Raw genomic sequence first — 27,970 nt, forward strand, 5'->3', positions numbered from 1 at the left:
TTCACACAGCAACTGGAAACATGCCAATGGCCTTCTGCTCATTCCCTTTAGAGATTCCATCACCCACCATATTCTCTGCGATAACTGTAAGAGCACTGAAGGGAAACAGCATTGTTTTTTTCACATACTATTTGCTTTGCTGCAGGTACTGATGCGTGAACATGTTAAGTTCACTATCGAGCCATCCCGCTTTATTCCTGTAAAGACAAGAAGTCCCTGTTAGGTGAATGAAATTGTTCTTCCCACACCAATCTGAATGAGGAACGACTACGACTAGCCCACAGCAAGGTGTGAAGAGGAATGCCAAAGAGGTCCTTTCCAAAATGCTGCTACTAATCCCCGTCTCCCTCAACCCCCAGCTTTAAGGTTCATAGTGAGATCTTGGTCACAACTTTAAGTTGGCCTTCTTATTTGTGTAGGTATGTGTAAAACAATTCTTCCGCAGCTTTTGCAGCGCAAAGACAAACACCACGCTCCATCCTGTGCAATGGCAAGGGTGAGACCTTTTGGATGACCTTCTAATAGCCTGCAAGAGTTTGCAGGAGTAGAGGACCATGTTTTGGTCAATAGAAAAGAACTGTAATTTTATACAAACTAGAAGTAAGAAAGAAATTGGGTTTTTAGGAGACAAAAGATTTAAATGACTGTACAGAGTATATGGGCTTAGCATCTTTCCTTCTTCTCACAGGTTAAAAAACAAAAAAGCACTGTTCACAAATACCTCAAGAATATCCTTTCCATTTAGAGGCTGCAGAATATTGTTTTGATATCTCTACCAGACATTTTAATATACTGCAGCTAACTGATATCTGCAAATCAGATGCTATGATGATCAAACGCTGTGAATCAAACTCAGAGGTGCATCCTCAACTGAACATCTTGTGGCAATTGCAGGAAAAACAATTGTATGCAGATGTTGGTGTTTTTGTAATAAGAAATCCTACCTCAGCAATTTTGCTTTGCTCTGCAGTGAATCCAAAACTTCAATTTTCTTACTCATGGCAGAAATTTCCTGCTCAAGATTCTCCCGTGTAACATCCACTTGCTGACATAATTGAGCAAATGTTCCAGCAAGCTCTCTGTGAAACAGGAAGAATTGTGCAAGGTAAGAATGAAACACACAATTCAAGGAATAAATGCATTTGATGAGTAGTGATGACACTGACTCAGATGAAAACATCTTTCCACTGCTGTACAAGAATACAAGAGAAATTTGAGAGATTAGTGCTTAGGAACACCCACATGCTATATCATGCTATTAAAAAAAACCAAAATAATCCATAGTATTCTTTTCAAACACACATTTTTTAGTCCTGAGTTCACTGAGCAGATATCTTGCTTTAACAAGAGATATCACTCTAAACAAAGCAAAAAAATCAGTAATAAAAAAACAGCAGAATTCAGATAAAGATGTTAGGTGAACATACTGTTGGACTTGGTGGCTGCAGTTAGATCCAGTGTAGCTGACAATAAGCTGCAATTTCTCTCCAGCATACTCCACAAACTGTCGTTTGAAAGCTCTCTCCTTTGCTTTTGTGGTCCAGGTGAGGCGTTCGTACACATAAAGCAGCCCGTAAAGGCCAAGGGAGAGAGCAATCAGCCTCCAGCCCACAGCCTTCCAAACCTAAAATAAGCACAGGGAAAAACAAATGACAGTCATTAGCTAGGAATGACACTGCCTCCTAGCAATAGTGCACTTGTATTTTAAGCACATGAAAGTTGTCCAAAGACAACCCTGACTTGCGCCAGGGAAGATTTAGATTAGACCTGAGGAAGCATTTCTTTTTTGAAAGAGTGGTCAGGCACTGGAATGGCCTGCCTAGGGAGGTGGGTGAGGCACCATCCCTAGCGCTGTTCAAGAAGCGTTTAGATGAGGTGCTAAAGGATTTGATTTAGTAGTTGGGTAGAGATAGTGATAGGAGGATGGTTGGACTAGATGATCTTATAGGTCCTTTCCAACCTTATGAACTTATGCAAGTAGTTTCACTGATCATACAGCTTGCTACTAACATTTAGTCTACAAACTTGGAATACCTCTGAGTTAACTTCTCCAGGTCATTAAAGTCACATTTACATGTGCAAATGAACTTGGCCTAGTTCACAGAATCCTTGTTTCTGAAGGAAAAACTATTTTCAGTGAACCATGTTCCTTTTGAGAAATTATCCACCCTCACACAGTCTGAAAAAGCACAGAGGTAAGGAACTATTACTGGAGAAACTTATTTGTAGAACGAGAACTAGTTACCATGCAATTTAAGTTACATCTCTATTATTCTCCTCTTCTGCAGTTTTGGAAGACTTAGGATTCAAAACATTCCCTTGTCTTCCCACAAGATAGAGAAGTAGGCAGTGCTGATTGTATACAAAAGGAATTAGACAGAGCATCTAAAATTAAGTGCTCTCCTCCTGTTCCAGTTAGGAAGGTAAGCATCATCAGAGGATCAGAATAGAAATCTCCCCTTTAACCTCAGCCCTCATTCCTTAGTCAACAGGAAAAATGCTACCTTTTTTCTTCTATTCTCACAAGAACACCAGATTTAATAATATAATTAGGTTTTTATCTTCACAAAACCTCTGTCTCCCTGCATAACTACTATGCAAAATTTTGCTCAATATTTTATCTTCTATTTGTACACAAAAAGGAAAGTAATTCACTGTCTGTGAACTGGAAACATCTACAGGACTCTGCAGTGACTTTCTAAGTCAGCGCTCCTCAGATTGTCAACCCACCACGCCACCAACCACAATGAGCCCCATGGAAGTTCGGGAAGTCAACGAGGCCAGTCCAGTGACCATCGACACCATGAGCTCTTCCTGGGTCATAGAACCCTGAGGCAAAGGAGGCAGACTGGGATTTGCTGGTGTTAAAGGGCGCTGAATCTGATTAGAAAAGCAGACACAAAGACAAAGAAAACAAAAACAGAGTATAGAATAAAAATGCAAGACATTGCCTTCCCAGCAACATCTGTTCAGCAGACACTGGAGTTACGAAGATTCCACCTACCCCTGAGCACTCACTAAGTTACCTTACCTGGTCATTGTAGCCCATCAAGGCCCGACGGCCATTCTTTGGTCCCAAAAATCTGTTCACCAGCATTGTCCATCCAAGAGAGAAATGGAATTCTATGTCTTCTTGAAAGTCAGCACAAAGCTTATCACAGTTCAGATCATAGCTGAGTGTGAAGCACTGTCGGGGAATTAACATGTCTATCTGGCCTCGCACAGAGAGTGGGAGCAGGGGTTTTAAACCATCTGCAAGAACAAAATATAAACACGTTCAGAAAACAGGAAATGGAGTTCACAATAATTAACTGGACTTTCATTCCATAATCAGAATGGACATTGGTTGTTCCATCCTCTGCAGTTATTTTTGTTAGTACCTCGAATTTCCTGAAGCCAAGCAAGTTGCAATGCAATCAATTCTTAACCCTTTCAGCTCGGAAGGATGTCTTTCCACAGACACTCCCCCAAATCCCTAAAGGTATCTGCAGTTTACAGTTTAGCAATAGCTTGGAAAACAGAAGGCCAGTTCTAGAAGTGCTTCTCTCTCAGTAATGAAGGATTAAGCTGATTGATTATATTCATTACTAAAGCACAGAACAAGTTTAGCCAAGGAGTGGAAAGAACAGAAATAACTCATTCTCTCCTTATAAGCATTACTAATCAAGATGGAAACTAAGACAACGCCTCCTGTAATCGGGCATCAGGGGAATGAGAAACCCAGAACATCCACCTAGTTACTCTGCATTACAGTAACAGGAACAAAGGGTAATATTGCCTGCAGAACTGACCTATCATTTCTTGCTGCATTGTCTGCAGGGAAGCTGTGATTGCATTGGAACAACGATCTGACATGTTGCGGCCCAGGCCTTCCTCAATGTGCTTATGCAGCTCCTGACAAACAGAGAAGGGTTACTGAGATTAAACAAACATAAGTGAGACACAAGCTGAAGGTGCTAGAGCTTCACAGTTACAAAAATCTCCCAAAGCAAGAGCATGCATTCTGTCTGCCCACTCTTCTATCATCAGTTTCATTTTTCTCCTTTCTTCAGTGAAGGAGGGGAAAAAACAAACCACAAAATCTCAGGTGTATGCTGTAGATTGGAAAGGTTTTGTCTGAGGTACATAATGTAATACAGCATATGCATATGTTTAACACTGAGGTTAGTTCTAAAAATAAATTTCCTTTTTTCAATACATCACTTTTCACAGAAGCTATCCCAATGCAAAAGAAATTTTAAGAGAAGACACTTCGCAATACTAAAAGCTCAGTTCTTCCTAGTTGGAAAAACGTTAAGCTGGTGTAATTACTGACTCAGAGCCTGCTGACTAATAGAAGGCCAGTACAGAAGGTGTTAGCAACCTACAAAAAGCAAACACGACTTACATTCTTGTAAACTTTAAGAACCACTTGAGATGGATGGAAATCTGCTTGGTATTCATCCACCAGCACTGAAAGGCGTCTGATTTCTTCTGCCATTGCGTTTGATATCTGGAGAAAGAGCCACAAAGGACAAAGCTAGCAGACCATTTAGTGAAAGCATCTTATGAATCTCTCCGGAAGTTAACCCCAGGTGTTTTACTTCTCCTTTTAGAACCCCAAGGAAAGCAAACGAACATCAAATCCTTCTTCTGAAAGCATTTCTTCTCTTCCCATCTGTAACTCCCACACTCCTATCCCCTCAGACCTGCCAGTACTTCCCATTTCTCCCACCACACCAGTGGTGGTTTCAGAGAATCTCTTCTCTTCTTCAGCAGCCCCTCCTCCTTACCTGCCTCTCCACTTCTTCTGTGATCTGTTTTATTTTCCGCTTGTAGTCCTGGGTGAGGAGCTCCATCTGTTTGTCAATAAAACCTAAACGTTCCTGTCGTTCATCTCGCATTTCCAGACAGTAAACACTGATTAAAAAAAAAGGTACCCATGAAAAAGCCAGATAAGCACATTTCTGATCTACAAACACCTGGAATGCCACACACAAACCATTCTCCAACCCAAGCACAAAGTGTCCCAATACCTACAGTACGCCACATACACACAGCACAGAGGACAAAAAGGATGTTCCTCTCCCAATGTTGCCACGTTTTTTCTTTGCATTTTAAATTTTCATGTTCCTTTATTTTTTTCCCCAGAACACAAACTTCTGTCATGAAAGCACCAAGCATCAGCATCTTCTCACCGCTGTTCCTGGGCAGCAACATGCACAGAATCCATGATGAGACGGACATCTTCCGCTATCTGCTTTGCTCTCACTGTATGCTGCTCGAACTTTGTTTTTACTGCTGACTGGGAGATACATTCCTGTACACAAGAGGCAGCCGAGATTAGCAGCAGGCAGAAACACGCTAACACAACTGTTCTACCTCCGAAGTGTGGTGCCACTCCGTGTTCATAAACTCCATTTCCCAGCCTTTCAGGACTAAGCCTAAATGGAAGGCTTGGACACTTAACACTCACCTCAAATCTTCTCTCAAAGTTCTGAAACTCAAACATTCTCACTTGAAAACCATCTGCCAGCGCTCCACCTGAGAGTAGGAAAGTACAAAACAACCACTCAGGTTATCAGAAAGCAATGAGATGTTGGACATTGGGAAATACTCCTGCTTTATCCTGAAGACAATGCAATAAAATTGGCAATTCATTCTCTTTTGTTTTAGCTGCTCTCTTAATAATTTGATAATTTTGATAAACTCAGTTTTGCCTGCTTCTGAGATGAGATATTCTCCTATTTCCCCGCTATCAGAAAGGCTCTGTTAGCTTTCCTCACCTCCTTCTGGCATTCCTTGGGCCCTCTGAATCCTGGCATTCAGCGCTTCTTTTGCTGACACAAAGAAGATCCGATCCCCTGCCTGTGCTCGATCCACCACACCCAGCTCATCTACCAGGAAACTGGTACACCGCTCCATGTGCTGTCGACGCACCTGAGGGATAAACGGGAACAGCTCCAGTGCAGTTAGATCCACTTTGAGCTCCATCTCAGTAAGTCAGATCAGGCACTCAGATGCCCTCTGCAGGTTTACGTTATCAATATGAAAGAGTAAGAAGACAACCCTGTGGCCTATAAAATCTTCTAGAAGTCATCCAAATCATCTAACTTATAAACTGTCCAGCGAAGATCTTAATTTCCATTTTAGAAATCTCCAGACTCATGCTGTAACCACTAGCCTGTACTCCCTCTAGTTTCCACACCATTGTAATAAAGACACAAACTGTAAAACAATCGTATCTAAGAACGCTTCATGATTCTGCCCTCAAGATCTAGAGTCAAAATGGTCTCCACGATGGAGTCCAGGCAAAGAGAAGGAACTGAAACCACAAACCTCTTCCAAGTATTCTGGTTCAGAGACAGATGCATCCCAGCGGTTATTTAAAATAAATATATTGGGTCGGGACAGACGTTCATTCACCTTGTGAAAGAACTGTTTCTCCTGTGCAAAATGGAACATAACCTCTTAAGTTAATTTGTCAACACATTTCAACTTTTAGCCAAATTCACTGACCACTGGCAAGTGAACCTGAACATACAGTTTGCATCAACGTTGATTCAGAATTTGCCACCAGAACAAACACATCAGCATCTAGACAGAACTTGTCGATCCAACTGTCCAGCTCCGTGGTTACGTCAATGCCAGGGCTAAGAACAGAAAGAGAAGAAACAATAGTATTCTGTGGAAACTTCAAAAATATGTTTTAAAACGTTAGAACAAGGCTTGTTTCAGCTATACAGGGCATTATTTTCCATGTTTGAGCCACAGTTTTGAGGTTTTAGTTTGCAGACTGCAAACTGAAATGACAAATCATGATAAATTGTGGCTCTTGACTACAGGAAAGGACTTTGGTCACTGTCACAGATTAAAATAAGGTCACTTTCAATGATGTATCCTAAATTTGTATTTTAATACATTTTATGTAAAAAAGCGGTAAAGACAAAAGGAAAGAGATATTCTCACCTGTCCATGAGCACCAGGTCATCCTTTAAGAGAGGACATTTGGAATTGGGCCACATTACACTGACTAGACTGCCAGCATTCAAAAGCTCATTTTGATGTAGGGCATGAGCCAGCTGGTTTACTGTCTACAACAAATAAAATAAATTATAACATTTGTCCATATGCTAAGACCTATTAACACAATTATCTTCCCCCTTCACGCTGGTCACATAACAACTTAAGATAAAACCTAGTTTTGAATTATTATCTCCCCAAGAGTTTTTCCACAGCTTGAGATTCCCCAGTCAAAAGACAAGTACATAAAAATTTTAATTTGATTTAATTTTTAAATAAAAAGAGTTTATAAGAAGTGTTCCCATCAAGTAAGGCTCAAGTAAGGAGAAAATAACAGGAAGGTTGTAAACTTTGGTCAGTCATACAGAGCTGAGAAGAATTTGCTGAGTCATCATTCCAACTCCCTGTTAGCACAACGACCACAATATCATCTTTCACATACAATGAAGAAGTCTCATGCTATTGCTCGCTTCACTCCTCCCTTCCTACATTCATTGAAAACCTGCTGTTAATCTCTGTTCCTTCAATGAATATAATCCTGTTAAAAATTTATTTACAATGCTTTCATTTTCTTTTTCTTCTTTCCTTCTCTGGCACTGAAACAGAGCTCTTCTCCAATACCTTATGCTTAAGGAAATTCTACCTTAACACTCTTCTTTTCCTCTGAGCCTTCAGTAAGCAGGAAAGCTTCGTGGCCATCAGTCCCTTCTACACGCAGGAAACAATTAGTGGTGTGCCCAATGCCTGAGGGAAGGACTTTGTCCCACAGCATGGCATTTATCACAGTGCTTTTTCCATTGCTTGTCCTAAAGCAAGATTAAAGAATAGTACAGCTGGACTTCTGAGCTATTCAGGTGTATTCATTTTTATATTACAAAAAACAAGTAATCTAAACCAAAGCAGCTTCAGAAGCGTTAATAATTCAGGTGCTATTGACAACTTACAAAAACAAAACAAACATTTTTTTCCTTTAAAACTTCTCCCAGACAGATTATATTCTACAATACTTGCATCCCATTTAGAGAAGTACTAGCACTAGGGACATCTGCCACACGTTGTATGCAGAAGCTGGAGCTCAAACGCTGCTATAAATAGCTCTTACTGGCTATGATCCTAAAGATGCAAGTTTCTTTACTGAGTAGGGAGTGTAGGCACTGTAAGCACGTGACTTACCTTCCAAAAAAAGCCACCTTCATGTGTCGCCTTGCCAGCACTTCACTAATGCCACTGACTTTTGACAGGTAACCTTTGACTTCCAGTACCTGCTCTTCTGTGGTGACAGGATCAAGCTCTGCATTCCTGTGTGTGTCTAAAAATCAAAATACATCATGCCTCTGAATCCCTGAAGTGATCTGTCTCAGTACTGGGTGAAACATCTCCTCATAGTTTAACAGACACAACCAAGTGCTTATCTGTGTCCCAAAGTTCAGACAGGTCATGCTGAAGCATGCAGTTACACCCATCAGCATTCATCTGCTAGTGTCTTTCCTGTATCTAATAACCATTCTTATCCTCAGGACTGCCTTAAGCAGAACATATCCAATGCTTCAAACATTCCAGGACCCTTAAAAAACTTCTGTCTGCATCTTAAGCTGTAAAGCCAATTACTGTATACGTTCCACGTCACTGGCAATGACGTGTCTAGGCAAGAATACTGAAAGGATTACATGCACAGAACCAAAAGAGCCTTAAATAATTCATTCAAAAAAACCCAACATACTCACAGAAACAATCTTCCCCAACAACAACCAAAAGTAGCTCGCTAACTAGCTCAGTTTCATAGCAGTTACCAACTTAAGTCAGCTTTAAAATATGAAGCCTAAGCTTCATCCAAACTCAATAAAATAATTTTCAATCCCTCATACAAGTGCTGACATATAAAAAGATAAGTATTTATAAATAAACGAGGGTTTTGGTATGTGCCTGGGGGAACCACGTGCAGGCAAAGCACCATTCAGCTCAGCTTACCCTCAAGGAATGAGGAGCTCTCATTGATGTATGCAGCCAGTTGCTCAAAGATGCCATTGATTTTCTTCTTTGCAGTGACAAAATGTTTGAGTGGAGAAGCATCTACCTCGGCCATGTGTCTTTTACCCTTCTTCGCTGCAACTATTGACTTGGAACGACTAAACAATAGGGACATTGCGCTACAGAGGAAAAAAACAGTAAGAAAAGGGGACTCACTGAGGCCTAACAGACACGATCAAGAGTCCAACATTTCTTAAGAGAATCGTTGGGTTGGAAGGGACTTCAGATATCATGCAGTTCCAAGGTCCTGTTGTGGGCTGGTTACCCCCCACCAGCTCAGGCTGCCCAGGGTCCTGTCAAAGGCCTTGGGTACCTCCAGGGATGGGGAACCCACAGCTCTCTGGGCATCAGTGCCAGGGCCTCACCTTTAAGTAAAAAGCTCCCTCCTAACACCTAACCTAAACCAAAAGAGAGGAGATTAAAACCACTCCCCCTCAATCCTGTTGCTGTCTACCTGTGTAAAAAGCTCACTTCCCTTCTGCTTATAAGCTCCCTTTAATTACTGGAAGCTGGCAATGAGGTCTCCCTGAAGCCTTCTCCAGGCTGAATGAGGTGCTGCAGCTCTCTGAGCATCCCCACACCCCTCCTGTGGACCCACACCAGTGCTGGGGGCCTCAGGCTGCATGCAGAACTGCACAGGGCAGGACAATCCCCTCTCAACCTGCTGCCAGCCCTCAGCTGATGCAGCCCAGGATGCTGTTGGCCTTTGAGGCTGCACATGAGCGCTGCTGGTTCGTGTCCACCAGGACCCGCAGTCCTTTTCTCCCACTCTGTCCACATCATTGGGACTGCCCTGACTCGAGCACAGCACGCTGCACCTGGCTGTGATGGACCTTATTTGAGTCATGCACAGCCACTTCTCGAGCCCAGCCACATCTCTCCGGTTGCCATCCCTTCTGTTGTGCCATCAGCAAAGTGCTCAGGGTGCTCTCGTCTGTGTCATTACAGTGCATATATACAGATATACAAAACACATGCTGAAAACAAGACTTTGTTTCTGGAGGACAGCCACCTAATGAGAACTGAACAACTCATGCTCATTGAACAAAAGCACTTATGAAGTCACTCAGACGTCAAGAAAGAAACAAGCCCTCCTCGGCACAGCCCACCCAGGGGATCCTCCTCTCCCGCCCCGCTTACTTTCAGGATGTGTTTCGCTCCTACAAGCCGGGCATGGTCAACTCGAGCCCCTCCGGTACGCGAACAGCGGTGTTTATTCCGCTTCCCCCCTCGGTCCCGCAGCTCTCTCCGCCGCGCCGGGTCCGGCCGCTCTCCCTGCGACAGAGGCGGACGGAGCGCGGAGGCCCCGAGCTCAGCCCTCACAGAGCGGCGGGAGCTCGCCAAAAAAGAAAGGGCGGGAAGCGCCCTTCCACACAGCGCGGCCGCGCAACAGAACGGGCGGCGACGCCGCGCCCGAGTGCCCCTCACGGGGAGCGCCCCAACCCCCGGCTCGAGCACTCACCTTCACCGCCGCTCCCTCAGCACCGCCATCTTAACCCGCGGCCCCGCCCCTCGGCGGGCGGGCGGGCGTTGTCCCGGAGCGCTTCGGGAGCTGTAGTCCCGAGGAGCCGCCCCACGGAGGAAAGACACACGCTGAGCGTTTTGGAAGAGTTTAATGCCATTTCCTTCCACCTTTCCCCCTCCCCCGCCCCCCACCACCACCACTCCGGTTGCAATCTGCGTGTGAAACACCGGAGCGCGGATTCTGATCGACGGACAGAGGGAGAGCACAAGAAAATAATGGGGAGGGGGGAAATAAAAAGCTAAATAAATACATACACCTTGCCGACGCTTTCTCAACCGTTGGCCTAAGAAAGTCCCTTCCTTTGGTTACAGCACGAGGCGCGTGTTTCAGTTAATGCGACCTTTTACCGTGTTCAGGCATAGCACTGAAAGAGACCTAAAGAGCCCTCAGTCTCTGCATCCACCCCTGTCCCCATGTGAATGCATCTGCCAGCCTGGCAGACCCACAGGAGGGCATCCAGAAAGCAGAGCAGGGAGCTCACAGGCAGCAATTACACAGGATTCCCTCCATTCCTCCTCCCATGGCTCTAATTCTGGACAGATTTTTAGCCCTATAATGGGTTCGCCACCACCTCTCAGCACACACTCGCTGAGTACTATTGGTCTCAACCTCACTGCAGTGGAGTGCTTTGGTTTGCAATCTCAAATAATGATTTCCTCTAAGTACCAGAAAATAGTTCATCTACAGGGGGGATGGCTCAAACAAGCTGGATGCAAAAGGGAACTTATCCAAATCACTAAGAGGAATGAGGCCACCAGAGATCAGTGGGGGCTCCGGGCAGTTATCCCATCATTAGAGGTCTTGAAGATCTTATCATGGGATAGAGCTGAGCTGACTCAGCACTGAAGCCCTTCTCGCTGATCTACTTGTTGTCAGCCCTCCCTTTGCCTGGCTATGCATGCTCCCCTTAAACTGGAGTTAACAGAAGATAGGTAGGCTATTTTTCTTTTATGTCTTCAGACTAATCCCAGAGATAAAGTATAATTAGTAGACCTTCATTAACTAACACAAAGCACCTATATTGCCATTGCTGCTGCTTTCATCTCTGTGATGCGCTTCATAAGACTGCCAAGAGGTAAGGATTCAGATGATCTTCAGGCTCTTACTACTGAGTTTCATCCGATATGACGTATAAGTGTTATGACTCCTGGAGCCAGCTCCCTGATTGTTTATGTTTGGGATAGTATCCAGAAATGATTTTCTACTGTCCAGTCCTGTATACGCTATGGATAAGAAAAATAAAGATTCCAGCTACTTGGAGAGAAAGCTTGTGACCTGCCTCCAAAGGGCTGGATTTCCAGTCCAAGAAAGCATTTCCGTAAAGCCAACCAAGCTGTGAAGATTCAAGTAAATCGCACTTCCAAGACACAGTGGATGAAGAGCAGAACCAAAACTGAAGGCACAAAATCTCCTTCCAAATTCTACAGCAACATTCCTAGATATTACCCGCAGTATCAGAGAGGGAGATCTTCCAGTAGCGGAGTCTTAACATTGATTAAAAATCAATATCCAAATAGCTTTGATCAATGCTTTCCCTGTTTCCACTCCAAGTCAGCAGTGAGCGGGGCCAGGGAAAGGTCTTTGCTGTGAAGCGTGGCTCTAGGGGTCAATAAAAGACACTGCAATGTAACGGGTTCCTTTGGTGGTTGGGAGCCCTTCATGGTAGTGGGTGAGGCGTCCTGGATGCATGAGAGTCCACCCTTTCCGTGGAGCTCGAATCGAGCAGTTGTAGCGCAAAAACCGGCAGCCTCCTCCCTGAGGGATACAGACCAAGAGACACATCAGCTCGGTTAAATCACCTGAGGGAAAGGGTCTCTGCCTTCCCTTGGCAGCTCTTCAGAAAGCGTGAGAAGGGAGCTGGGGAATCTGTTGTGCTCTAAACGTGTTCAAAGATCCCTTAATATAACCCAGTCACTAATTGCAGTCATCAGCGTGAAGAAGATGGGTATCGATAAAGAAGGCTGTGCCTGGAAGGCCGTGCTTCATCCCCAACGTGCTGGCAAACTTACCTCGTAGTCTATTCCAACTCTGTTCAGAGCGATGTTAATGGTAAAGGTGGAAGCATCGTGGTGGGGCATCAGAGAAGGCTGCTCATCAGGTTTGTAGCGGACTACAAAGGCTAGCTCAAACTGAGTCTGCAGGAGAGAACAAAAAGAGTGCATCTGTTACAGAGCTGTAGTAGCCCCTGGTTACTGAGCTGTGGGATACGGTGTCATTCTTAAATTGCAACTCACTGCTAAAAGAACCACAGTAAGGCAGGAAAATGTTATTGGGAAACTACTTTCTGATGTATATACTTCCAGTCATAGTTCAGGGTTAGTCCTCCATACTGGGAAACAGTATGCATCTTGCAAGAGGATTCTAGTAGCCTTCTCACACAGCTGCAATGATAGCACGTGCTGAAATGACCATGAGTTTTGATGCCATGGTATTACCTACCTTGGTATAGTATCCTGGGTATAATTTCTCTGTGATGGGTGCAATATAGTCCAGAAGAAACTTATACCATTCTCTTTCAAAGCCAATTTGGTTCATGTGGATGTCAATAGTTGGTACATTCTCATATCCTCCTTGTATTCTACTGTCCTGAAATTGAACCATGAAAATACCCATGAGGATGGGCACCTTGGACTTCAACAACAAAAAGCACTTCTTTCCGGTAATTACCAATACATATGAAGTTTATTTATCACGATTTTCAGGATGACAAACTCATTTCAAACATTAAATCCCGAAGTGCCAACCACTGTCGCTCTGGTGGATAGTACAAGGACACAGAAAATTTAACATCCAAGAGCATGGGCAAAACCATGGAGTTAATCAGGAGGAAAATCAGTCCTGCAGCCACTTTCTGGGTTTAACTGCAGGATCTAAGGCCTTCCTAGAGGAGGCACTATTGTCACCAAATATGTATGGAAAAAGGTGTCACCTCGAAATTAAACAGCTCCCGTTTTTTCTTACCGTATTGTCACCTGTGGACCACTTGCCATAATGTTCCATTTCTTCCACCAGCTCATCACAAGCAGTGTCAGTGAATATGGGGAACCAGTACACATCTGGGCAGGGCTGCAGAATGTGGACAGGTGAGAGCAGCAGACATAAGGACAAGTGCTTGAGGCAAAAGGAATAAGACTAAACTGACTGTATATAGGGTCAGATGAAGCAGAAGGGAATTACAATATCAAGGATAGACTTCTGTCTCCTGATTGATGTGCCCTACTTCCACTTCACAGAGCTGGAGACAGACTTCGAGAATAATGATTTTGCTCTAAAAATACTCTCAAGGTCATGTTTCCTCTGCATTTGAAAGACTACAAGGTCACACTGAACTGCTTATTCCAGAGAATGACAACAGTGATAATGCAATCATTCTCTCATTTTGATGCATATGAGCAATGCTTTCTTACCATTTCTACCAATTTCCCTTTCAGAGCTGCTGTGTAGTTTTCATGGATGTACTTTTCTCTCCAGTCCTACGATTAAAACATAAGCAAAGCAGTCATATCTGAGGGGCCTGCTTAGAAGGGCAAGGAAAAGTCACGCAGAGTTGGCATAGTATTTCACATGCTTTGAAAAAACAGATATTATGAATCATGCAAAGTCTGCACCTTCCTTATTGGTGAAGGTGTCCATCAGACCTTCCCATCCCACACAGACTGCTGAGCCTGCAGAGCAAGCAGGTTATCTCACCTCAGGGTTGCTGAATATCTGCCAGAGGTCATTGTGGAGATGAGTTGTTTGGTAATTGTCCAGCGACAGTATGTGTCCAAACTGATGTCGATTTGTCAAGTACATAAAGACCCCCTGCAGAACAGAAGGAAAAGATCAAGTTTTGCTTCCACATCCCACATATTTTGTGATCAAATGTGAAAGTAAAGCAGTGGACAATTTCCCAGTGATGACGTCTCCACTCAAGTGTTCACCTATTCATTTTTTACCTGTGGGATTTTAGTTTAATTTTCTTCCTGGATATGATAAACTTTGAAAGGTTACAACCAGAACTGGTAATTCTGTGCCTACCATCCGTCAGGGTTGGAAGCAGATCAGCTGCTGTAAAATTTGGACTCTGTTGTCCCCTTTTAGAACAGCCCTGACTAGGGCCAAGAACAAAAATGTTATCTGCATTTAGCAGTCCATGGCTGTGGGTGGTTTCACAGCAAGACAGAAGTCCTTCACTGTTCCAAGCCTGCAAAGGATTGAGTAAGGCCGGTTCATCCTGCCCCATACCCCAACAGAGCTGAATGACTTGAAACCACTTTAATCTTGTCACCTCCACACTGGCATGCAGTTCTCCCCTGCCACATCCCTCTCCTCAACTGACCTGATTCCGTACGTTGTGGCAGAAAGCCATGTCAGCATCCAGCTTGCCACTGTGGAACAGATCTCCCTCATCAAGCTCCGATCTCAGGGCTTTACCTTTAACCATGTAAGCACTGCTGATGTAGGGAACATTCCAGAGCCCTCTGAAAAGCAGGGGTAGGACAGTAAGATTTGAAAGAGCAATAAGGCAGGAACTATTGGGCTCGGTGGGATGGAAGGCAGCCCCATCATGGTAGCAAGGCCTGCTGAAATGTGCCAACTCCGAATGGTGGGGAGAAACCATGCCAACAGGAATTGTCATTTCAGGAAAAATCACTTATGTTGCCCAGAGCTTTAAAAGAGTATAAATGCCAGGGCACTGTTAAAGCAATTGACTGATACTGTGTTTTTCTGCATGGGACATAAGTAATGACTTGAATCTCTTACCAGAGAGATCAACATAATTTTTTTCAATTTTACAAAAAACTGAACCAGCTAAAAAGGCATAATCTGATCTCCAGCATTTACTGCCCCCCAAAAGGCCCCTCGAGAATATGAACGAACCAACAATGGTACTTTGTAACACTCCATTCGGTGATAACCTGGTGTATTATGAAGACTATCTGACAAAGATTAAACAGCTTTATATGAAATTTTATGGACTAATGGTAATTCACAGGTGGAAAAACATGTCATGAGTAAAATGAAGAGATTTCAGCATAGCTAAGACTCTCAACATCTTCCTCAGACCACAATAAAATCTGCCTGAAATGAGTAATGGCCTCTGCTCAGGGAAGAACACTACACAGCTTCTATCTAGGGGCTCAGACTTCTTTCCCTCTTCCTTGCCCCAAGGCAACTGTGTTCCCTGGTGTGATCACAATGTGCACCAGCTCTGTACTTGAGGGACTACATCAGTAAGAAACTGGCTGTATACTCACACCCTCCGCCTTTGGACAATATCCACGTAATCTTCTGAGCGGGCATAATACCCATCAGGGCTCAGTGCTCCCCAAAAATTTGACCACAGCTTCTCATGACGACTTACCAGTGGGGCAATCACCATCCTGTGAGCACAAGAGAAAAGGGATATTACCACAGGAAACGAAGGACAAGATCTATAAACCACAGAATCCCGAGAGGCAGATTATCCTTCACTCACAGCTTCTATTACCTATGCTGGAATAAAATTACACATAAGCAAGAGTACGTACGTTTATAATCTCATATCTAACTGCATACAGCAGAAACACTCTTAGAATCCAATCGGTTCTATTGACTATTTAAAGGCAAACTGGGGATGATTTACTATAATTCACTGATTTCAACTGCAGCAAAAAAAGGACCAAATGAACGATGAACATCTGAGATTCCGTCTCCAGCACGGTTCACCCAGCGGCCTTACATGTCTCAGTCATAAAAGAGCTCACTGTATACTTTGGTGAGGTGGCCTGCAATGACTGCTCCGACCAACGAACTCACTTGTTCTGTTCTATGAGGATCCTTAGCGTCTCTGTGTTCTTCAGAACTACTTCAGCATCCAGGCTAAAGTAATAGTCACAGTCAGGATCCTTTCTGCACAAATCCCTGTAGCCAAAGAACAAGAAAAGTCACATCATCATCCACCTAGAACACAGTAAGACAAGTGACAGAGCAGCAGGACACTGCACTCTAAGGGTCTTTGTCTAGGTGTTGAGAAAGTGAGTTTAACGTGACAACCCAGTGAGCTAGCAGAGTAAAAGTGTACTTATTTCAGTAGCCAACAACACACACTGCAATGCAGCAAATATCACACACAGCCAACCATTTCCCCAGCACAGATTGAGCAGATTCCCATTTATGGTTGGCCCAATTCCAGGCCTGAACTCGAAATCACATCACCAGCTCTTACCTTTACCACTATACTTCTGTTCTTTGCAGGTATGGGTGCATATTGTGTGTAAGACTGGACAGAAGAAAAGTAAAGGGTTATCCTAACCGAGCAAGCCAACAGTGAGAATCTGGTTTCTAAAACTAAAGGAATGGGGCTGCTTTTGTCCCCCATTATATAATGGGCATGGAGAATTAATGCCAGGAAAAATGAAAGAGAGTAACTGAAAGAAAAGAAACAGCCGCTTGACAGTGATGATCCTCAGAAAAATATCTGCCTTCGTTTGGACACAGGCTGACAGTGCTAGACTCCACGTCTCGTCTCTTCACTTACATGCCCAGGTTACGTGCCTCAACATTCTCCACCTCATCATCTGGTCCAATCACTTTCATAGCAAGGTATTCTTTGCTGTGCTCCTTAACAAAAGAGTCCACTTGTATTGAGTGATGCTGCTCCTATGGAAGAGGAAAAAATAAGGAAAAGAAAGTAAGATAACGAACCCATTTCAGACTGTTCAATATCCTGACCTTGAGAATGTCAAAGCAGACAAGCAACATCTCTTCCAATTTCCCCATGTCTACAGCTGGATGCATCCATACACGTGCCACTGCAGATGATTGCCCCTGGCAGGGCAATCAAAGGTTGTGAAGGTGACTAGAGTACAGCAGGAACTACAAGTTTTCCCAGCATTTGCACAGACTATCACAAGCCAACTTTACTTACGTGGTTGTGAATGAAGATCTGAATCCGCTGCTTTGGGTAATGGAGACCACGAAGCCGCATGAAAAACTGGGAGAGAAACGGCGTGGGCTGCTCAATGAAAATGCCAATCAGAATCACTGGCAGAGCCTCATCCTACATTCAGTGAGAAGAGACAGCAGACACATAAGATTGCATTGTAGTTTTAACACCTGTATTGAGAGCTTGGAATAGACATCAGCCTTACCTTAATACCTGTGAGGCTGTGCAGACCCTCATCACACACAGTACAGCCGGTCTCAAATGTCCATATTTGAGGAATGTAGTTTCCCAAGTAGTTCAGTTGCAGCTGCAAAAGAGAACTTGGCACGTTACACATTACAGGACAGAGGAAGATCTTTGCCCCCATCACTCATCACTTTCAAAGTAACATCACTCTTCACCAGAACTTCATTTACATTCTACTTGGACTAACAAACCTGAGAGCCTAATTGCACACCAGTCTTTGAGCCAGACCCATTTTGCTGCTACGGACCTGGGGCACTTGTTGTCTCTCAGTGTAAATTTACAAGGGAAAGTCATTATATGGGAAGACAGTGACAAGTCTAAAGGGTTACTCTGGAAAAAATACACCACCTAATCTTTTTCTTAGGGTTCCCACTTACCTTGGTGGGTCCATTTCCATGAATTATTACAGGCAGAGTATCATATAACAAGTTTCTTGCTCTCACTCGTGCATTTTCAAACTTCAGAACCACCTCATCTGGAAATTACATCATCATCATGTCATCAGAGGAAGGCATTTATTAAAAATCAGCAGCATCATACCCCATTTCTACTCAAGAACTGCTCAAAGACGATAGCATAGACCTGGATTCAGTGAAGCTGGACAAAGAACGTAGCTTACTGGGCTGATGATGACGCTTTCTATTGGGAAGTCAGGCTTGAACAATCTTTCAAATCTGGCACTGACAAACTGCAAAGGAGGAACAGCTTCTGATGAGGATTCAGACCCTTCTCACCTCTGTACACTATGCACCTGCTGTCTCTCTTTTTCACCCCAGGCAGATCTTTGCCCTCCCGGCAGTTATCACCCAAAGTATCTCCTCAATGCAATCACACAAAATTCTTTGGAAAACAGGCTGAGTACAGATCCAAACTCTAGTCTTGCTGTTATCATGAACACAGGAGTGAAAAAATTACATTGTCATTTTCATTTTTTATCTGACTGAAATAAAGATGGACTGGCACAAGATAATAAACTCAAAACACTCGGCAGTAATCTCAGTATAAGTTAATCACTTTGACAGGGACTGGCAAAATCAATCAGCTGATCAGAAGCCTGTTATGGGTTGAGTGGCATGCTCACAGGCTGAATCTGGCTTCATCTCACCTTTTATGGCATTCCAGACATTGTTCTGAAGCAAAAAGACAAGGCAAGCCCTAGGCAGTGCTATGTGCTGTCACTTGCAGTGAAGTGCCTCCCACTTTCAATCTCTAAGGCTAACGCAATCCGACATGCTTGGAGATCAAAGTGGCAAGGAGGTGTAAGATGGACAACATGACCTGCATTCCCCAAGTGAAAAGGGAAGTGCAGTGAGAACCTAGTTGGTCGCAGTGGAATTGCAAATAAATTCCAGAACTCTGCAGAGGCTTTTTGCTGGGGCTTGTTCTGCAGGGACAGGAATTTCTGAAATTTAATCCCTTCAGCCACAAGACAAATTTATTTCTGGTGTCAGCACACAGTTGGATTCCAAGGAGAAATGAGCTTCTTCCCATCTCACCTAATGCTCCATTTAGGTTTTGGAAGATCCGACTTCTATGGTCTAGACTGATGTTGATATTCTCCTTTAAAATAATGAGATACATAAACTTAATTAGAGCGCAAGCAGTCATCTATTCCTCACATGTGAAAAACTTTATGCTGAATGAAGATGTATTATATTTCTATAATCATTTCCATACTTCCCAAGCATGAAGCCTGAAACATTCCCAGATCTTCCTCATTTTCAGTTGAAACTGAGGAAACTCGCCATCTTCTAGAACAACTTCAACATATTACATTCAGCAAAACCATACAGTAAGCATTTTAAATCCTGATCTGGGTGTGCCAACAACAATATGCAGCATATTGCAAGTACACCTGCAGCATGGTCACATAAAATCCATGCATAATATGCAGGAATGCCAAGTTAACAAAACATCTGCTGTCTAGACAGTTTCTTGGCATCTACTCACAGGGCTAGCTCGTGTCACTTCAGGTAAGGGCACAGGTATTAGTGTCAAAGCAGAGCACAAGGGTGCAAACCCAGCTTGAGCAATCTTTGTTTTACCCCCTGCTACAAATCACACTACAAATAGACTTTCATTGCACTAAAAATCCCAGCTCAGACTTAACAGAGCTCAGCGTCCCTCCAGGCTCTTATAAAGACTGATCACTGGAAAGGCCAGCAGCGTGCTAACATCCGCTGTCTCCAATGCCAAGTTAGTGGAATTACTCAGCTTTTGTACGGCACAGGGCCAGAGATGCAGATGAGAACATTAAAGGGACTGCTCAACTGTTCACATTAAAATGTCATGAGTCACATCCAGATTTGGGGAAGTAAAAAAGTGCAACTACTCTAGCTGATCTGAAAGCACTTTCCTATTTCTAAAGATTCCTCTTATAGTCAACAGTTACAGTTTCACTTCTTAATTCCCATGCATTTGCTACTTCCTTCAGTGACAGCTGCTACTGCACAATGCAGAGCAAGGACAACAGAAGCTAAAGGCAGGACAGAGGGCTACTCCTTTCAGTGCCTGTGCTCCCAAGGGTGCAGTTACTACAGTGTAAATTTCTGTAAGGAAAACAGGTAACTGGACGCCCTACCAGCCCTTTCCATGTAATAATGTCAAAGCAGTAATTCTGGGGCAATGCATATCTGACTGAGTTCTTCTAAATTCAACAGCAATACTACATAGGAAAAGCTTAACTTCACATACTCTTTTTTCTGGATCCAGAAAGATATTTGTGTAGAAGAGCTGGTCACTGTCATCGTCCTGTCCTTTCCACTCCTCTACAAGTTTTTTCAGGTTTGGAGCGTAACCTATGAAGCCTGAAGGAACAAAGATGGAGAGGTATTTCAACTCATGTTACCAGAATAAGTTGAGGACTTCTGTATGCCACCCTCTTACTTTTTTTCACACAAATCTCATTCCAGGCTGTGATGCAGCACAATTACATCAGTTCACAGTAGAAGTGTATATAGACCACTCTTCCCAGCACAGAATTAAACCAGGACCAAACAGAAAAGCTCAGATAGCCATCTCCTGAATAACACGTTTCCCAGCAAAGCAGAGACAGTGAGCACCTATCCTTCAGATCTAATTCATAGCTGTGTCCCCTCCTGCAAGTAAAAGACATCAGCGCTGTTACACATGCTGCTGTGGGTAATTATGCCCTGGCTTCAGTTCCCACCACCTTCTTTCCACATCTGATTCCTTGATACTTCTCTCAAAGGCTCTCTAATACAAGGGCAAAGCTAAGAGTGGTTCTTGGCAGAAAGAAGGTTCTGTTCCTTACCTCCAGAACCCAGGAAGCGCTTTCCATCTCGCACCGGAGGGTACTTGGCTTCCAACTTTCTGTCAGGATAGATGTAGTTCTCTGCTGAGAAGACCACCTTGCTCTTGGCTTGTTTGAACTTCTTCAATAGTTCCGTGGGGCCCGATGCAAAGAGTACATCATAGCTAGAGTAAAAGACAAACAAAAAAAGGGACAGAAATGGAGTTAGAGAAACATGCCAGTACCAAAAGCTTCCATGAACAGCTAACTTATCAAGAATCCCCTTCTTTTAGTTCTGCTTCACAGTATTACATTTTTGTCATAATTACAACTAATTAAATTGAAGTCTTATTCGTACAGGGAAGATGTTACTTCCCTCTGGAGAAGATTCCACAATATCTTGGGGTAACTTATGCCCATGCTTACTTCCAACCAAAACTTCCAAGCCACAGAACATGCTGATCTCCTCTTCTCTACTCTAGTTCGCATCTGGGAAGCCCTAGTGTCCTCACTCGTTAAGATTTATTCTGCCATTCTGTTATACCCACACTCCTTTCTAAACTAAACAAACCCATAGGTTATGCCTTTTAAATCTTTTGGCATCCTGCCACTCCCCATGGAGCTCTGCAAATCTTCAAGAGGGACCTATGGTAGGCAACAGTCACTGCATGCTGGACTCCAGCTGCTCTCTCTTCAGTACTGAGCAGAACTGACTAATTCCCAGCAACACTCCTAGAATGAGCCTTGAGTTTTCTGCAAGAGGATCCGCAAACTATGAACCCACTCTTGGTGAGTAAAAAGAGTCTGAATTCCAGAGATGAATCATTCTCAAACTCTAAATGCACGTAGGTACTCAGAGCTGCTGATACTCTCCCTGCCATGGGAGCTGGAGACAGATGCTGCTATCCCAGCCCTGCCTGATGCTGGGCACAGGAAAAGACATCAGGAGTACAAACCATTCCTTCCCCATTCCACGTATCTCTGGCAAACTAATCCCTGGCTCTCAGGATTCACCCTATTAAAAAAAAATAATTCCACTAAAGAAATCCACAGAAATTGTCCATTCCCTGGAAACAGTGGCAGCCAAATTCCACCCTGGCAAAAAAAAAAAACAAAAAAAAACAACAAACCAAGTATAATGCTATCACACCTGTATTATAATAGAGTTGGGATCAGCCCAGCCTGGTCAGACCTTCCCAACTGCCACGAACGCAGCCCTGAGCAACTCCCAGGTGACTGCAAAGAATTCAGGGGGATAAAACACAGGTTTGCATGCACCCTCCACAAGCAATCTCCTTCACAGTTAATTTCTTCTGTCCATCTGATTCATTTAGTGACAAATAACTTCTGATCTGTTACCTGTCTGTGAAAAGGATGATCAGGTCTTCCTTATCTGCATACTGCTTCAAAGCTGACTTCAGGAGATGGACCTTCTGCCCACCTCCTGCTGGCCTCTTGTCATCTCCACCCTTCCACTCCTCATCCAGCCCAAGCACCTAAGGATGACAGGCACAGGGTCTACTGAACAAGCCATTTTCCTAGCAAGAGAAACATGAAAGAATCCGAATCCATAGCCTCATTTGCCTTTTTAAAGCCTGGTGCAAAACCAAGAGCACCAGGACAGAGATTAGGCATACATGCCAGCCCCTGAACCACTCTCTGGGATGGACAGTCACAGTAACAAAGCACTTTCAGCATCAGGGATGGGAGCATCCTAATCTGTACTGTGCTTCAGATATGAAACAGAAAAGTGTCATGGAGCTCCCCTGAGCAGCAGTGATAGACCTCAACTCAAGCCACCACTGGGGAAGAATAAGAAAGCGTGCTGCACAAATGTCCACAGTGACAGCATTTTACAGCTGAGCAGACATGTCCACTCTTAACATTTGTTTAATTGTTTTGTGGACGAGTCTTATCCATCCCACACTCTGAGGAGCTCCCATTTCAAAATCGCTTTGACCAACCATCACCAAGGCTGCTGGCCATCACCTGGACTTTGTAGTTGAAGAACTGGGCTGATCTTTTAAAGCGTCGAAATCCCTCGGTCTGCTTGGTGGCAACAGTCAGAACCAGCAGGTTTTCTGCAAGCAGGAGAAAACAGAAGAGACACATCATCAACTTGCATTGCTTTCAAAATCTGCTGTTCCATACTTAACAAAAACGCTCTACTCTCACGACACCGAGTTAACGTAGGAATCACTTGTCTTAAAGGCACCTCACAGCTTTGGCAACAGGAAGTCAGCAGGAGTACATTCCAACCACTGGACAACCCAGCATCACACTTCAAAGCTGGTTGTGAACCCAGCCACAGAATCCAGGAGTCCCAACCTACGCTCTCTCACTGCTGTTGGTGGACCAAGGTTATGACTGCTCTGTAAAACACGGAGAGCTGCCCAGCTCCATTTTAAAACAGGCAAGGGAGGTAGCCTAGCTGTGGAGCTACCACAGCCTGCTGAGAAGCAAACAGCTTGCTTACACCTCACCCAATTATCTCTACCCTGTACAGTGTTAAGCGCTATAGGTGTTCTCGCTGCCCACAAAGCTTCGGCCCCAGAAAGAAAACTGCTTCAAATCCTACTTATTCGCTGCCTGGATTTTTCTTGGCAGCAACTCATCAGAGACTGAGAGAGGGGGAAAAAAAGAAAGCATGGATGTAGCTATTGTATTACTGAAAGAACAAACTATTCTAAGGGACAGAACATGGCAAAGGTGCCCAGAAATGTCAGCATCTGATGGCACAACTCCAAACCAACTGCAGTGCAAGCAAGACTGATCTTTTGTCTTTGTATTTGTGCAGCTCAGATTAGAACTCAATCCTGAGCATAAGAGGGGAGATGGTATAAAGATACAATTTAATTGCCTAAGTAATGAGCTGAAAAAAGAAAATGTAATGTATGGAGTGGGGTTTTTTTTGCGCTGCTTTGGAAAGCTAAAATTCTATTCTTTCATGGAGAATTTGAAGGAAATTAAATGTGAAGATAAAAAGTAGAGCCACTGAAAGATGCCTACTTGGAAGTCACCCATATAGTGCAACTGGCTTCCTGCTCCCATGGAGCTGATGTTTTGTCAGTCAGCACTGACTGGGAATAGAAAAAGCAAAATTCTGCTGAGTGTTATTATTCCCCCTCTGTGGCTGCTCCAGTTCCCTACTGCACTCCAGAGGCACTTTCCAGATTTTTTTCAGACATATATAAAATGAATTTAATTCTGCCATCGCTTTCCTCCGTGCTCTCCTCCCAGATTTGTTTCTCATTTCCAGTCCCTTAGAAATGACAAAGCCAAATCCTAAAGTTCTCTTTCAAAAGTTTATCTGGTGTACTGCTGGAATATGATTTTTATGTGGAGGTCCTCTTTTCTTAATCGTAATGATTAAATGTTGTAATTCATCTTAATACTTCTATTTACTTAAGTAGGAATTTGTATAGGCTCTGACAAGTGTTTAAGTATGAACCCTGACCATCTGATTTTAACATCAGAGAATACTAGGAAAACCTGAAATTATGTTTTCTTGGCTTGAGCAGGCTTCTCTCGGAATAATGATTATTTTCAATGGATATACCAGATGAATCCTCCTCGTGTACCCAAACTGATACTGTCCCAACCTTAGAGAGGAAGGATCCAAGAGCTGGGGTCCCAGACCTGACAAAGTCAGCCGAAGTTAAAAATAAGGTTGAAACTCCAGGTTAGGATGAAAGAGTCCCAAACCCTTCAGCTGCACCAGAACACGGAGAGGAGACTGGGAACAGTCAACAGCAAGGTCAGATCTAACTGCGTCTCGTTACTCACTTACGCACACAGGGAGTGATAAACAAAAGAATCCTGCATAAGCACAACTTTAAAGGCAGATTTTTTGCAGCATGTAATCACTCCTAACCCAGCTCCAGCAGCACACTGCAGTTCTTTGCGCCCCATTCAGTTGGAGGGTGCAATAAATGAGTAAAATATGTATTTCCTCGGGGAATGTGTTAAAGCCATTAGCGTTTCTAGCTACACCATGGCATGGAGAAAGCCATGGCAGCCTTACTAGATAGCTCTGAGCTCGCAGTTTCTGAGAAAATCTCTCATAGTGCCAATGAGGAGGGGGGCAAATGCGGGCTTGTCAAAAAGGAATGTGAAGACAAACATCAGATTCTGCGACCTGAAAGGAGAGCAGAAAGCATACCATGGGGATAGAAGAAAAGAGCCCGACTGCCACGTAATTAGTTTGGCCTAAATGCTCAGGTATTTCCAATTAAATAAACTAATAATGTATTTTCTGCGCCACCATGTGAGAAAGCAACCAACTGCTTATACATTGTTTGATACTCGTGCCAAAAGTTTGCTGGAGCAGAAACCAGAGCAGAAAGCTCCCCTGGATGCACAGGAAGCGGTGTCGTATTGCTAAGACAGAGGAGGCTTTGCTGCGTAGCATGTGAAGCCATTGGTGCGTGGAAAGGCAGAGCAGAGACTTCCACCCTCGGCGTCTGAATTCCTGGTTACAGATTCCCTTCTCCTCACTGTTCTGTGGGGGTAGGACTCAGAGACATTAAGCTCAGATCTGTCCTGAGCAATCTCTGCAGTAGCAAGAGCTTTCCATCCCAAGAGACATTCCTTCAGCTCAGTGTTTGAAGCACTGTGCTGAGCTATGCTCCCTGCACTCCCACTCCTTTAACCCTTTCTTCTCTTCCCTAATGACTTCGTTGAACACTGGTGCAGCTGTCCGGAGACAGAGCAGTGAGCCCTTTTCATTTTGCTATCACATGGAGGGCCTTTCAAACCTCCATAAAGCAGTCCCGTGCTTCTCTGTTTTCCACATAACAGTTTCTAATTTTCACATCCAGACGTGGCTCCTATTCTGGTAAGCTGGACACAAAGACTCTTCAGGCCACACTGACAATTAGAAATACATTTAATCATGGTACACCTGCAAGATATGAACACACAGTGGTTCAACAAAGGAAGTGCTGGACTAGGAACCAGGGGAGCTGGACTGTACCACCAGCTCTGCCCTGCAATATGCTATCAGTCTTGCTGTCCCTCTACCTTGCCATAAGGAAGGGCACTTAACACTTCTGTTGTTTGAACACTATAGATGCCAATCATTCTAAAGGCACAAAGTAAAGAAATTGATACCAACATCGCTGTGAAATGATTGGGTGGGCTGCTGAGTTACCAATTAGCAAAAGCCAGTGATGAGTTCAGTAACAAGACACTGTGCAGTTGTTTATTTCTGCCCTGACTCTACAGGGAGAGCACAGCTGCAGCTCAGGACACGGAATGAATTTATCCCCAGGCTACACTTCGGGAAATCTCATTGTGCAGCTTCCTGTAAAGCTGGTGTCCAAGAAAATACTTTTAATACTGGAATCAAACAGAAAAATCAAGTGCACAATTTAATTAAATGTCCATTTCCCAAAGTTTTTTAGTAACAACCCAACTGAAAACTACAAATACCAAAGCCTGAAGCTTCTGAAGACATTGAAAAGAACTTAGAAGGGAGAGGGTAGGTAGTACTATTCTTGCATTACTCGGGGGAAGCCGAGACACAGACATGGAAAGGCATTATTTCTGAACCCAGCTAAGGGTTCAGAAAACAAATTCCAACACACTTTTTAAACAACACACCCCGCTGTCTATTCCCAGCACCCCAATTTAATACCTTCATGTGATCCAAGAACTTGCTACGAGCACAGATGATGTGAGGTGCATAGGGAGAGCAGGATGACACCGGGACTCATTTCTCACATTCATCCCAACTGCTGCAGTGACATGCTTGCATTATGCTGCTACAACTAAATCAGTGCCAGCACTCCATGGGTACATGCTAACCACATTAAGGGAAATATTCTAGGTAACAAGATGAAATCTCCCCTTCACTGCCACTTCTCTAATGAAGACAGAGATAATTATCCAAACATCTTGGCACAGTGACAGTGTGTGAATCTCTTTGTCAGCCTGGCTGACACTCAATGGCTTCCCTAATTCCCTACTGTTGTACCAATTACTCCTCAGAGCGTGTAGCAGGGATACACGCGGGGATACAGGATGTTTTAGGAGCACCCTGGATCTCAGGGTTCTCATGACCAGCATAGGGATGAAACGCCCCGTTACCTAATTTTTGACCTGTGTAACTTCTTCCCAGTGCAGTGACGGAGCACTGGAGCTGCACCAAGAGGTGGTGGGGTCTTCTTCACTGGAGACGTTCAGGACCCACCTGGTCGCCTACCTGTGCAACCTGGGCTGGGAGCTGCTTTGGCAGGGGGTTGGACTTCTCTGGAGGTCCCTCCCAGCCCCTACAGCTCTGTGATTCTGTGAAAAGCAGCAAGGGCTGACCCGGCTGAGATGCAGCCCAGGGACTTTATCAGCACAAAATGTTACCCAAGGCTCTCCTCACACAACTCTGATCAGTGAGCGCCTGTCTGGTTACTGAGGCACCCAGGGAGCACGTGCAGAGGGCACCCACCGCAGCTCGTGCTCTAGCTCAGGGCTCAGCAGCAGGCTCCGGGTGCCACCCAGGATCTCAGATACGCAGTGGGCACCGCTCCCAGGTTGGGCAATGCCTCTGAGCTGCCCTGGGAACCTAAGGGTGGAAGCGGCACCACCGGCAGGACTGCCCCGACAGCAGCCCGGCCGCCAGCTCCCCGTGCAGCCCGCTGCCCCCCAGCACAGCCCCCCTTACCTTCCTGCTTGGAGCCGCCGCCCTGCACCCCGAGCAGCGGCAGCACCACCCAGGGCAGCAGCACCGCCGGGGGCACCATGGAGGCGACTTCCCCGCCCGGATCCCACTCCGGGAACCGACACCGACTGCGGGCGCTGACTGCAGGACGGCTCCACGGGCAGCCCCGCTCCGCACAAAGCCAGCGGACCGCGGCTCCAGAAAGCTCCGGGGCTGCCGGAGCCTGTGCCACGCACCAGACCCGCCCGGCGGGGACGGGCGGAGGAAAGGGGGGGGTGACGGAGGGGGAAGCGGCTCCTCCTCCCCGCTCCGGCCCCCGCAAGAGGCGCGGAGGCAGCTGGGCCGGAGCCG

The 27,970-nt window shown here is 44.6% G+C and overlaps 2 protein-coding genes across 3 annotated transcripts; both read right to left on the reverse strand.

The window, feature by feature from the left end:
- Positions 1-111: 111 nt before the first annotated feature.
- On the reverse strand, positions 112-10,550 carry MFN2 (mitofusin 2). Of its 2 annotated transcripts, XM_065738152.1 has the most exons (19): positions 10,493-10,550; positions 10,171-10,305; positions 8,971-9,149; positions 8,176-8,311; positions 7,646-7,808; positions 6,949-7,073; positions 6,524-6,632; positions 6,319-6,426; positions 5,766-5,919; positions 5,456-5,523; positions 5,178-5,299; positions 4,773-4,899; positions 4,388-4,492; positions 3,792-3,894; positions 3,032-3,252; positions 2,731-2,880; positions 1,428-1,624; positions 945-1,079; positions 112-197 (listed from the first exon to the last, which is right to left on the reverse strand). In XM_065738152.1, exons 3-19 carry the CDS (start codon positions 9,143-9,145, stop codon positions 128-130), a joined length of 2,268 nt encoding a protein of 755 aa, XP_065594224.1. In that variant the 5' UTR covers positions 9,146-9,149; positions 10,171-10,305; positions 10,493-10,550; the 3' UTR covers positions 112-127. The 2 variants fall into 2 exon arrangements, with proteins under 2 accessions (XP_065594224.1, XP_065594225.1); XM_065738153.1 differs by lacking the exons at positions 10,171-10,305; positions 10,493-10,550 and having other exon boundaries at positions 8,971-9,422.
- Positions 10,551-11,507: 957 nt separating this feature from the next.
- On the reverse strand, positions 11,508-27,762 carry PLOD1 (procollagen-lysine,2-oxoglutarate 5-dioxygenase 1). The gene is made up of 19 exons (XM_065738173.1): positions 27,623-27,762; positions 22,954-23,045; positions 22,324-22,460; positions 20,986-21,149; positions 20,406-20,518; positions 19,208-19,271; positions 18,089-18,186; positions 17,671-17,772; positions 17,448-17,579; positions 17,058-17,179; positions 16,337-16,441; positions 15,796-15,921; positions 14,877-15,018; positions 14,246-14,359; positions 13,963-14,028; positions 13,517-13,621; positions 12,995-13,141; positions 12,565-12,690; positions 11,508-12,310 (listed from the first exon to the last, which is right to left on the reverse strand). The coding sequence occupies exons 1-19, from the start codon at positions 27,699-27,701 to the stop codon at positions 12,155-12,157; spliced, it is 2,190 nt and encodes a 729-aa protein (XP_065594245.1). The 5' UTR covers positions 27,702-27,762; the 3' UTR covers positions 11,508-12,154.
- Between the last annotated feature and the right edge of the window lie 208 nt (positions 27,763-27,970).

This window comes from Cyrtonyx montezumae, unplaced genomic scaffold, assembly GCF_038088225.1.
Source record: "Cyrtonyx montezumae isolate F1298 unplaced genomic scaffold, pur_monq_1.0 scaffold_21, whole genome shotgun sequence".
Classification (NCBI taxonomy): domain Eukaryota; kingdom Metazoa; phylum Chordata; class Aves; order Galliformes; family Odontophoridae; genus Cyrtonyx; species Cyrtonyx montezumae.

Excerpts from the sequence above, each read along its gene's own strand:
- MFN2 (XM_065738152.1), bottom strand. The coding sequence starts at position 9,145 with ATGTCCCTATTGTTTAGTCGTTCCAAGTCAATAGTTGCAGCGAAGAAG. Across the intron at positions 5,300-5,455 it reads ACTTTGAGAGAAGATTTGAG|GAATGTATCTCCCAGTCAGC; the intron begins GTGAGTGTTAAG and ends TCTTGTGTACAG. Across the intron at positions 4,900-5,177 it reads GTTGCTGCCCAGGAACAGCG|TGTTTACTGTCTGGAAATGC; the intron begins GTGAGAAGATGC and ends TTTTTTAATCAG.
- PLOD1 (XM_065738173.1), bottom strand. The coding sequence starts at position 27,701 with ATGGTGCCCCCGGCGGTGCTGCTGCCCTGGGTGGTGCTGCCGCTGCTC. Across the intron at positions 19,272-20,405 it reads TTCTGGATCCAGAAAAAAGA|GAGAATATCAACATCAGTCT; the intron begins GTATGTGAAGTT and ends ATTATTTTAAAG. Across the intron at positions 17,773-18,088 it reads ATGGAAATGGACCCACCAAG|CTGCAACTGAACTACTTGGG; the intron begins GTAAGTGGGAAC and ends TCTCTTTTGCAG.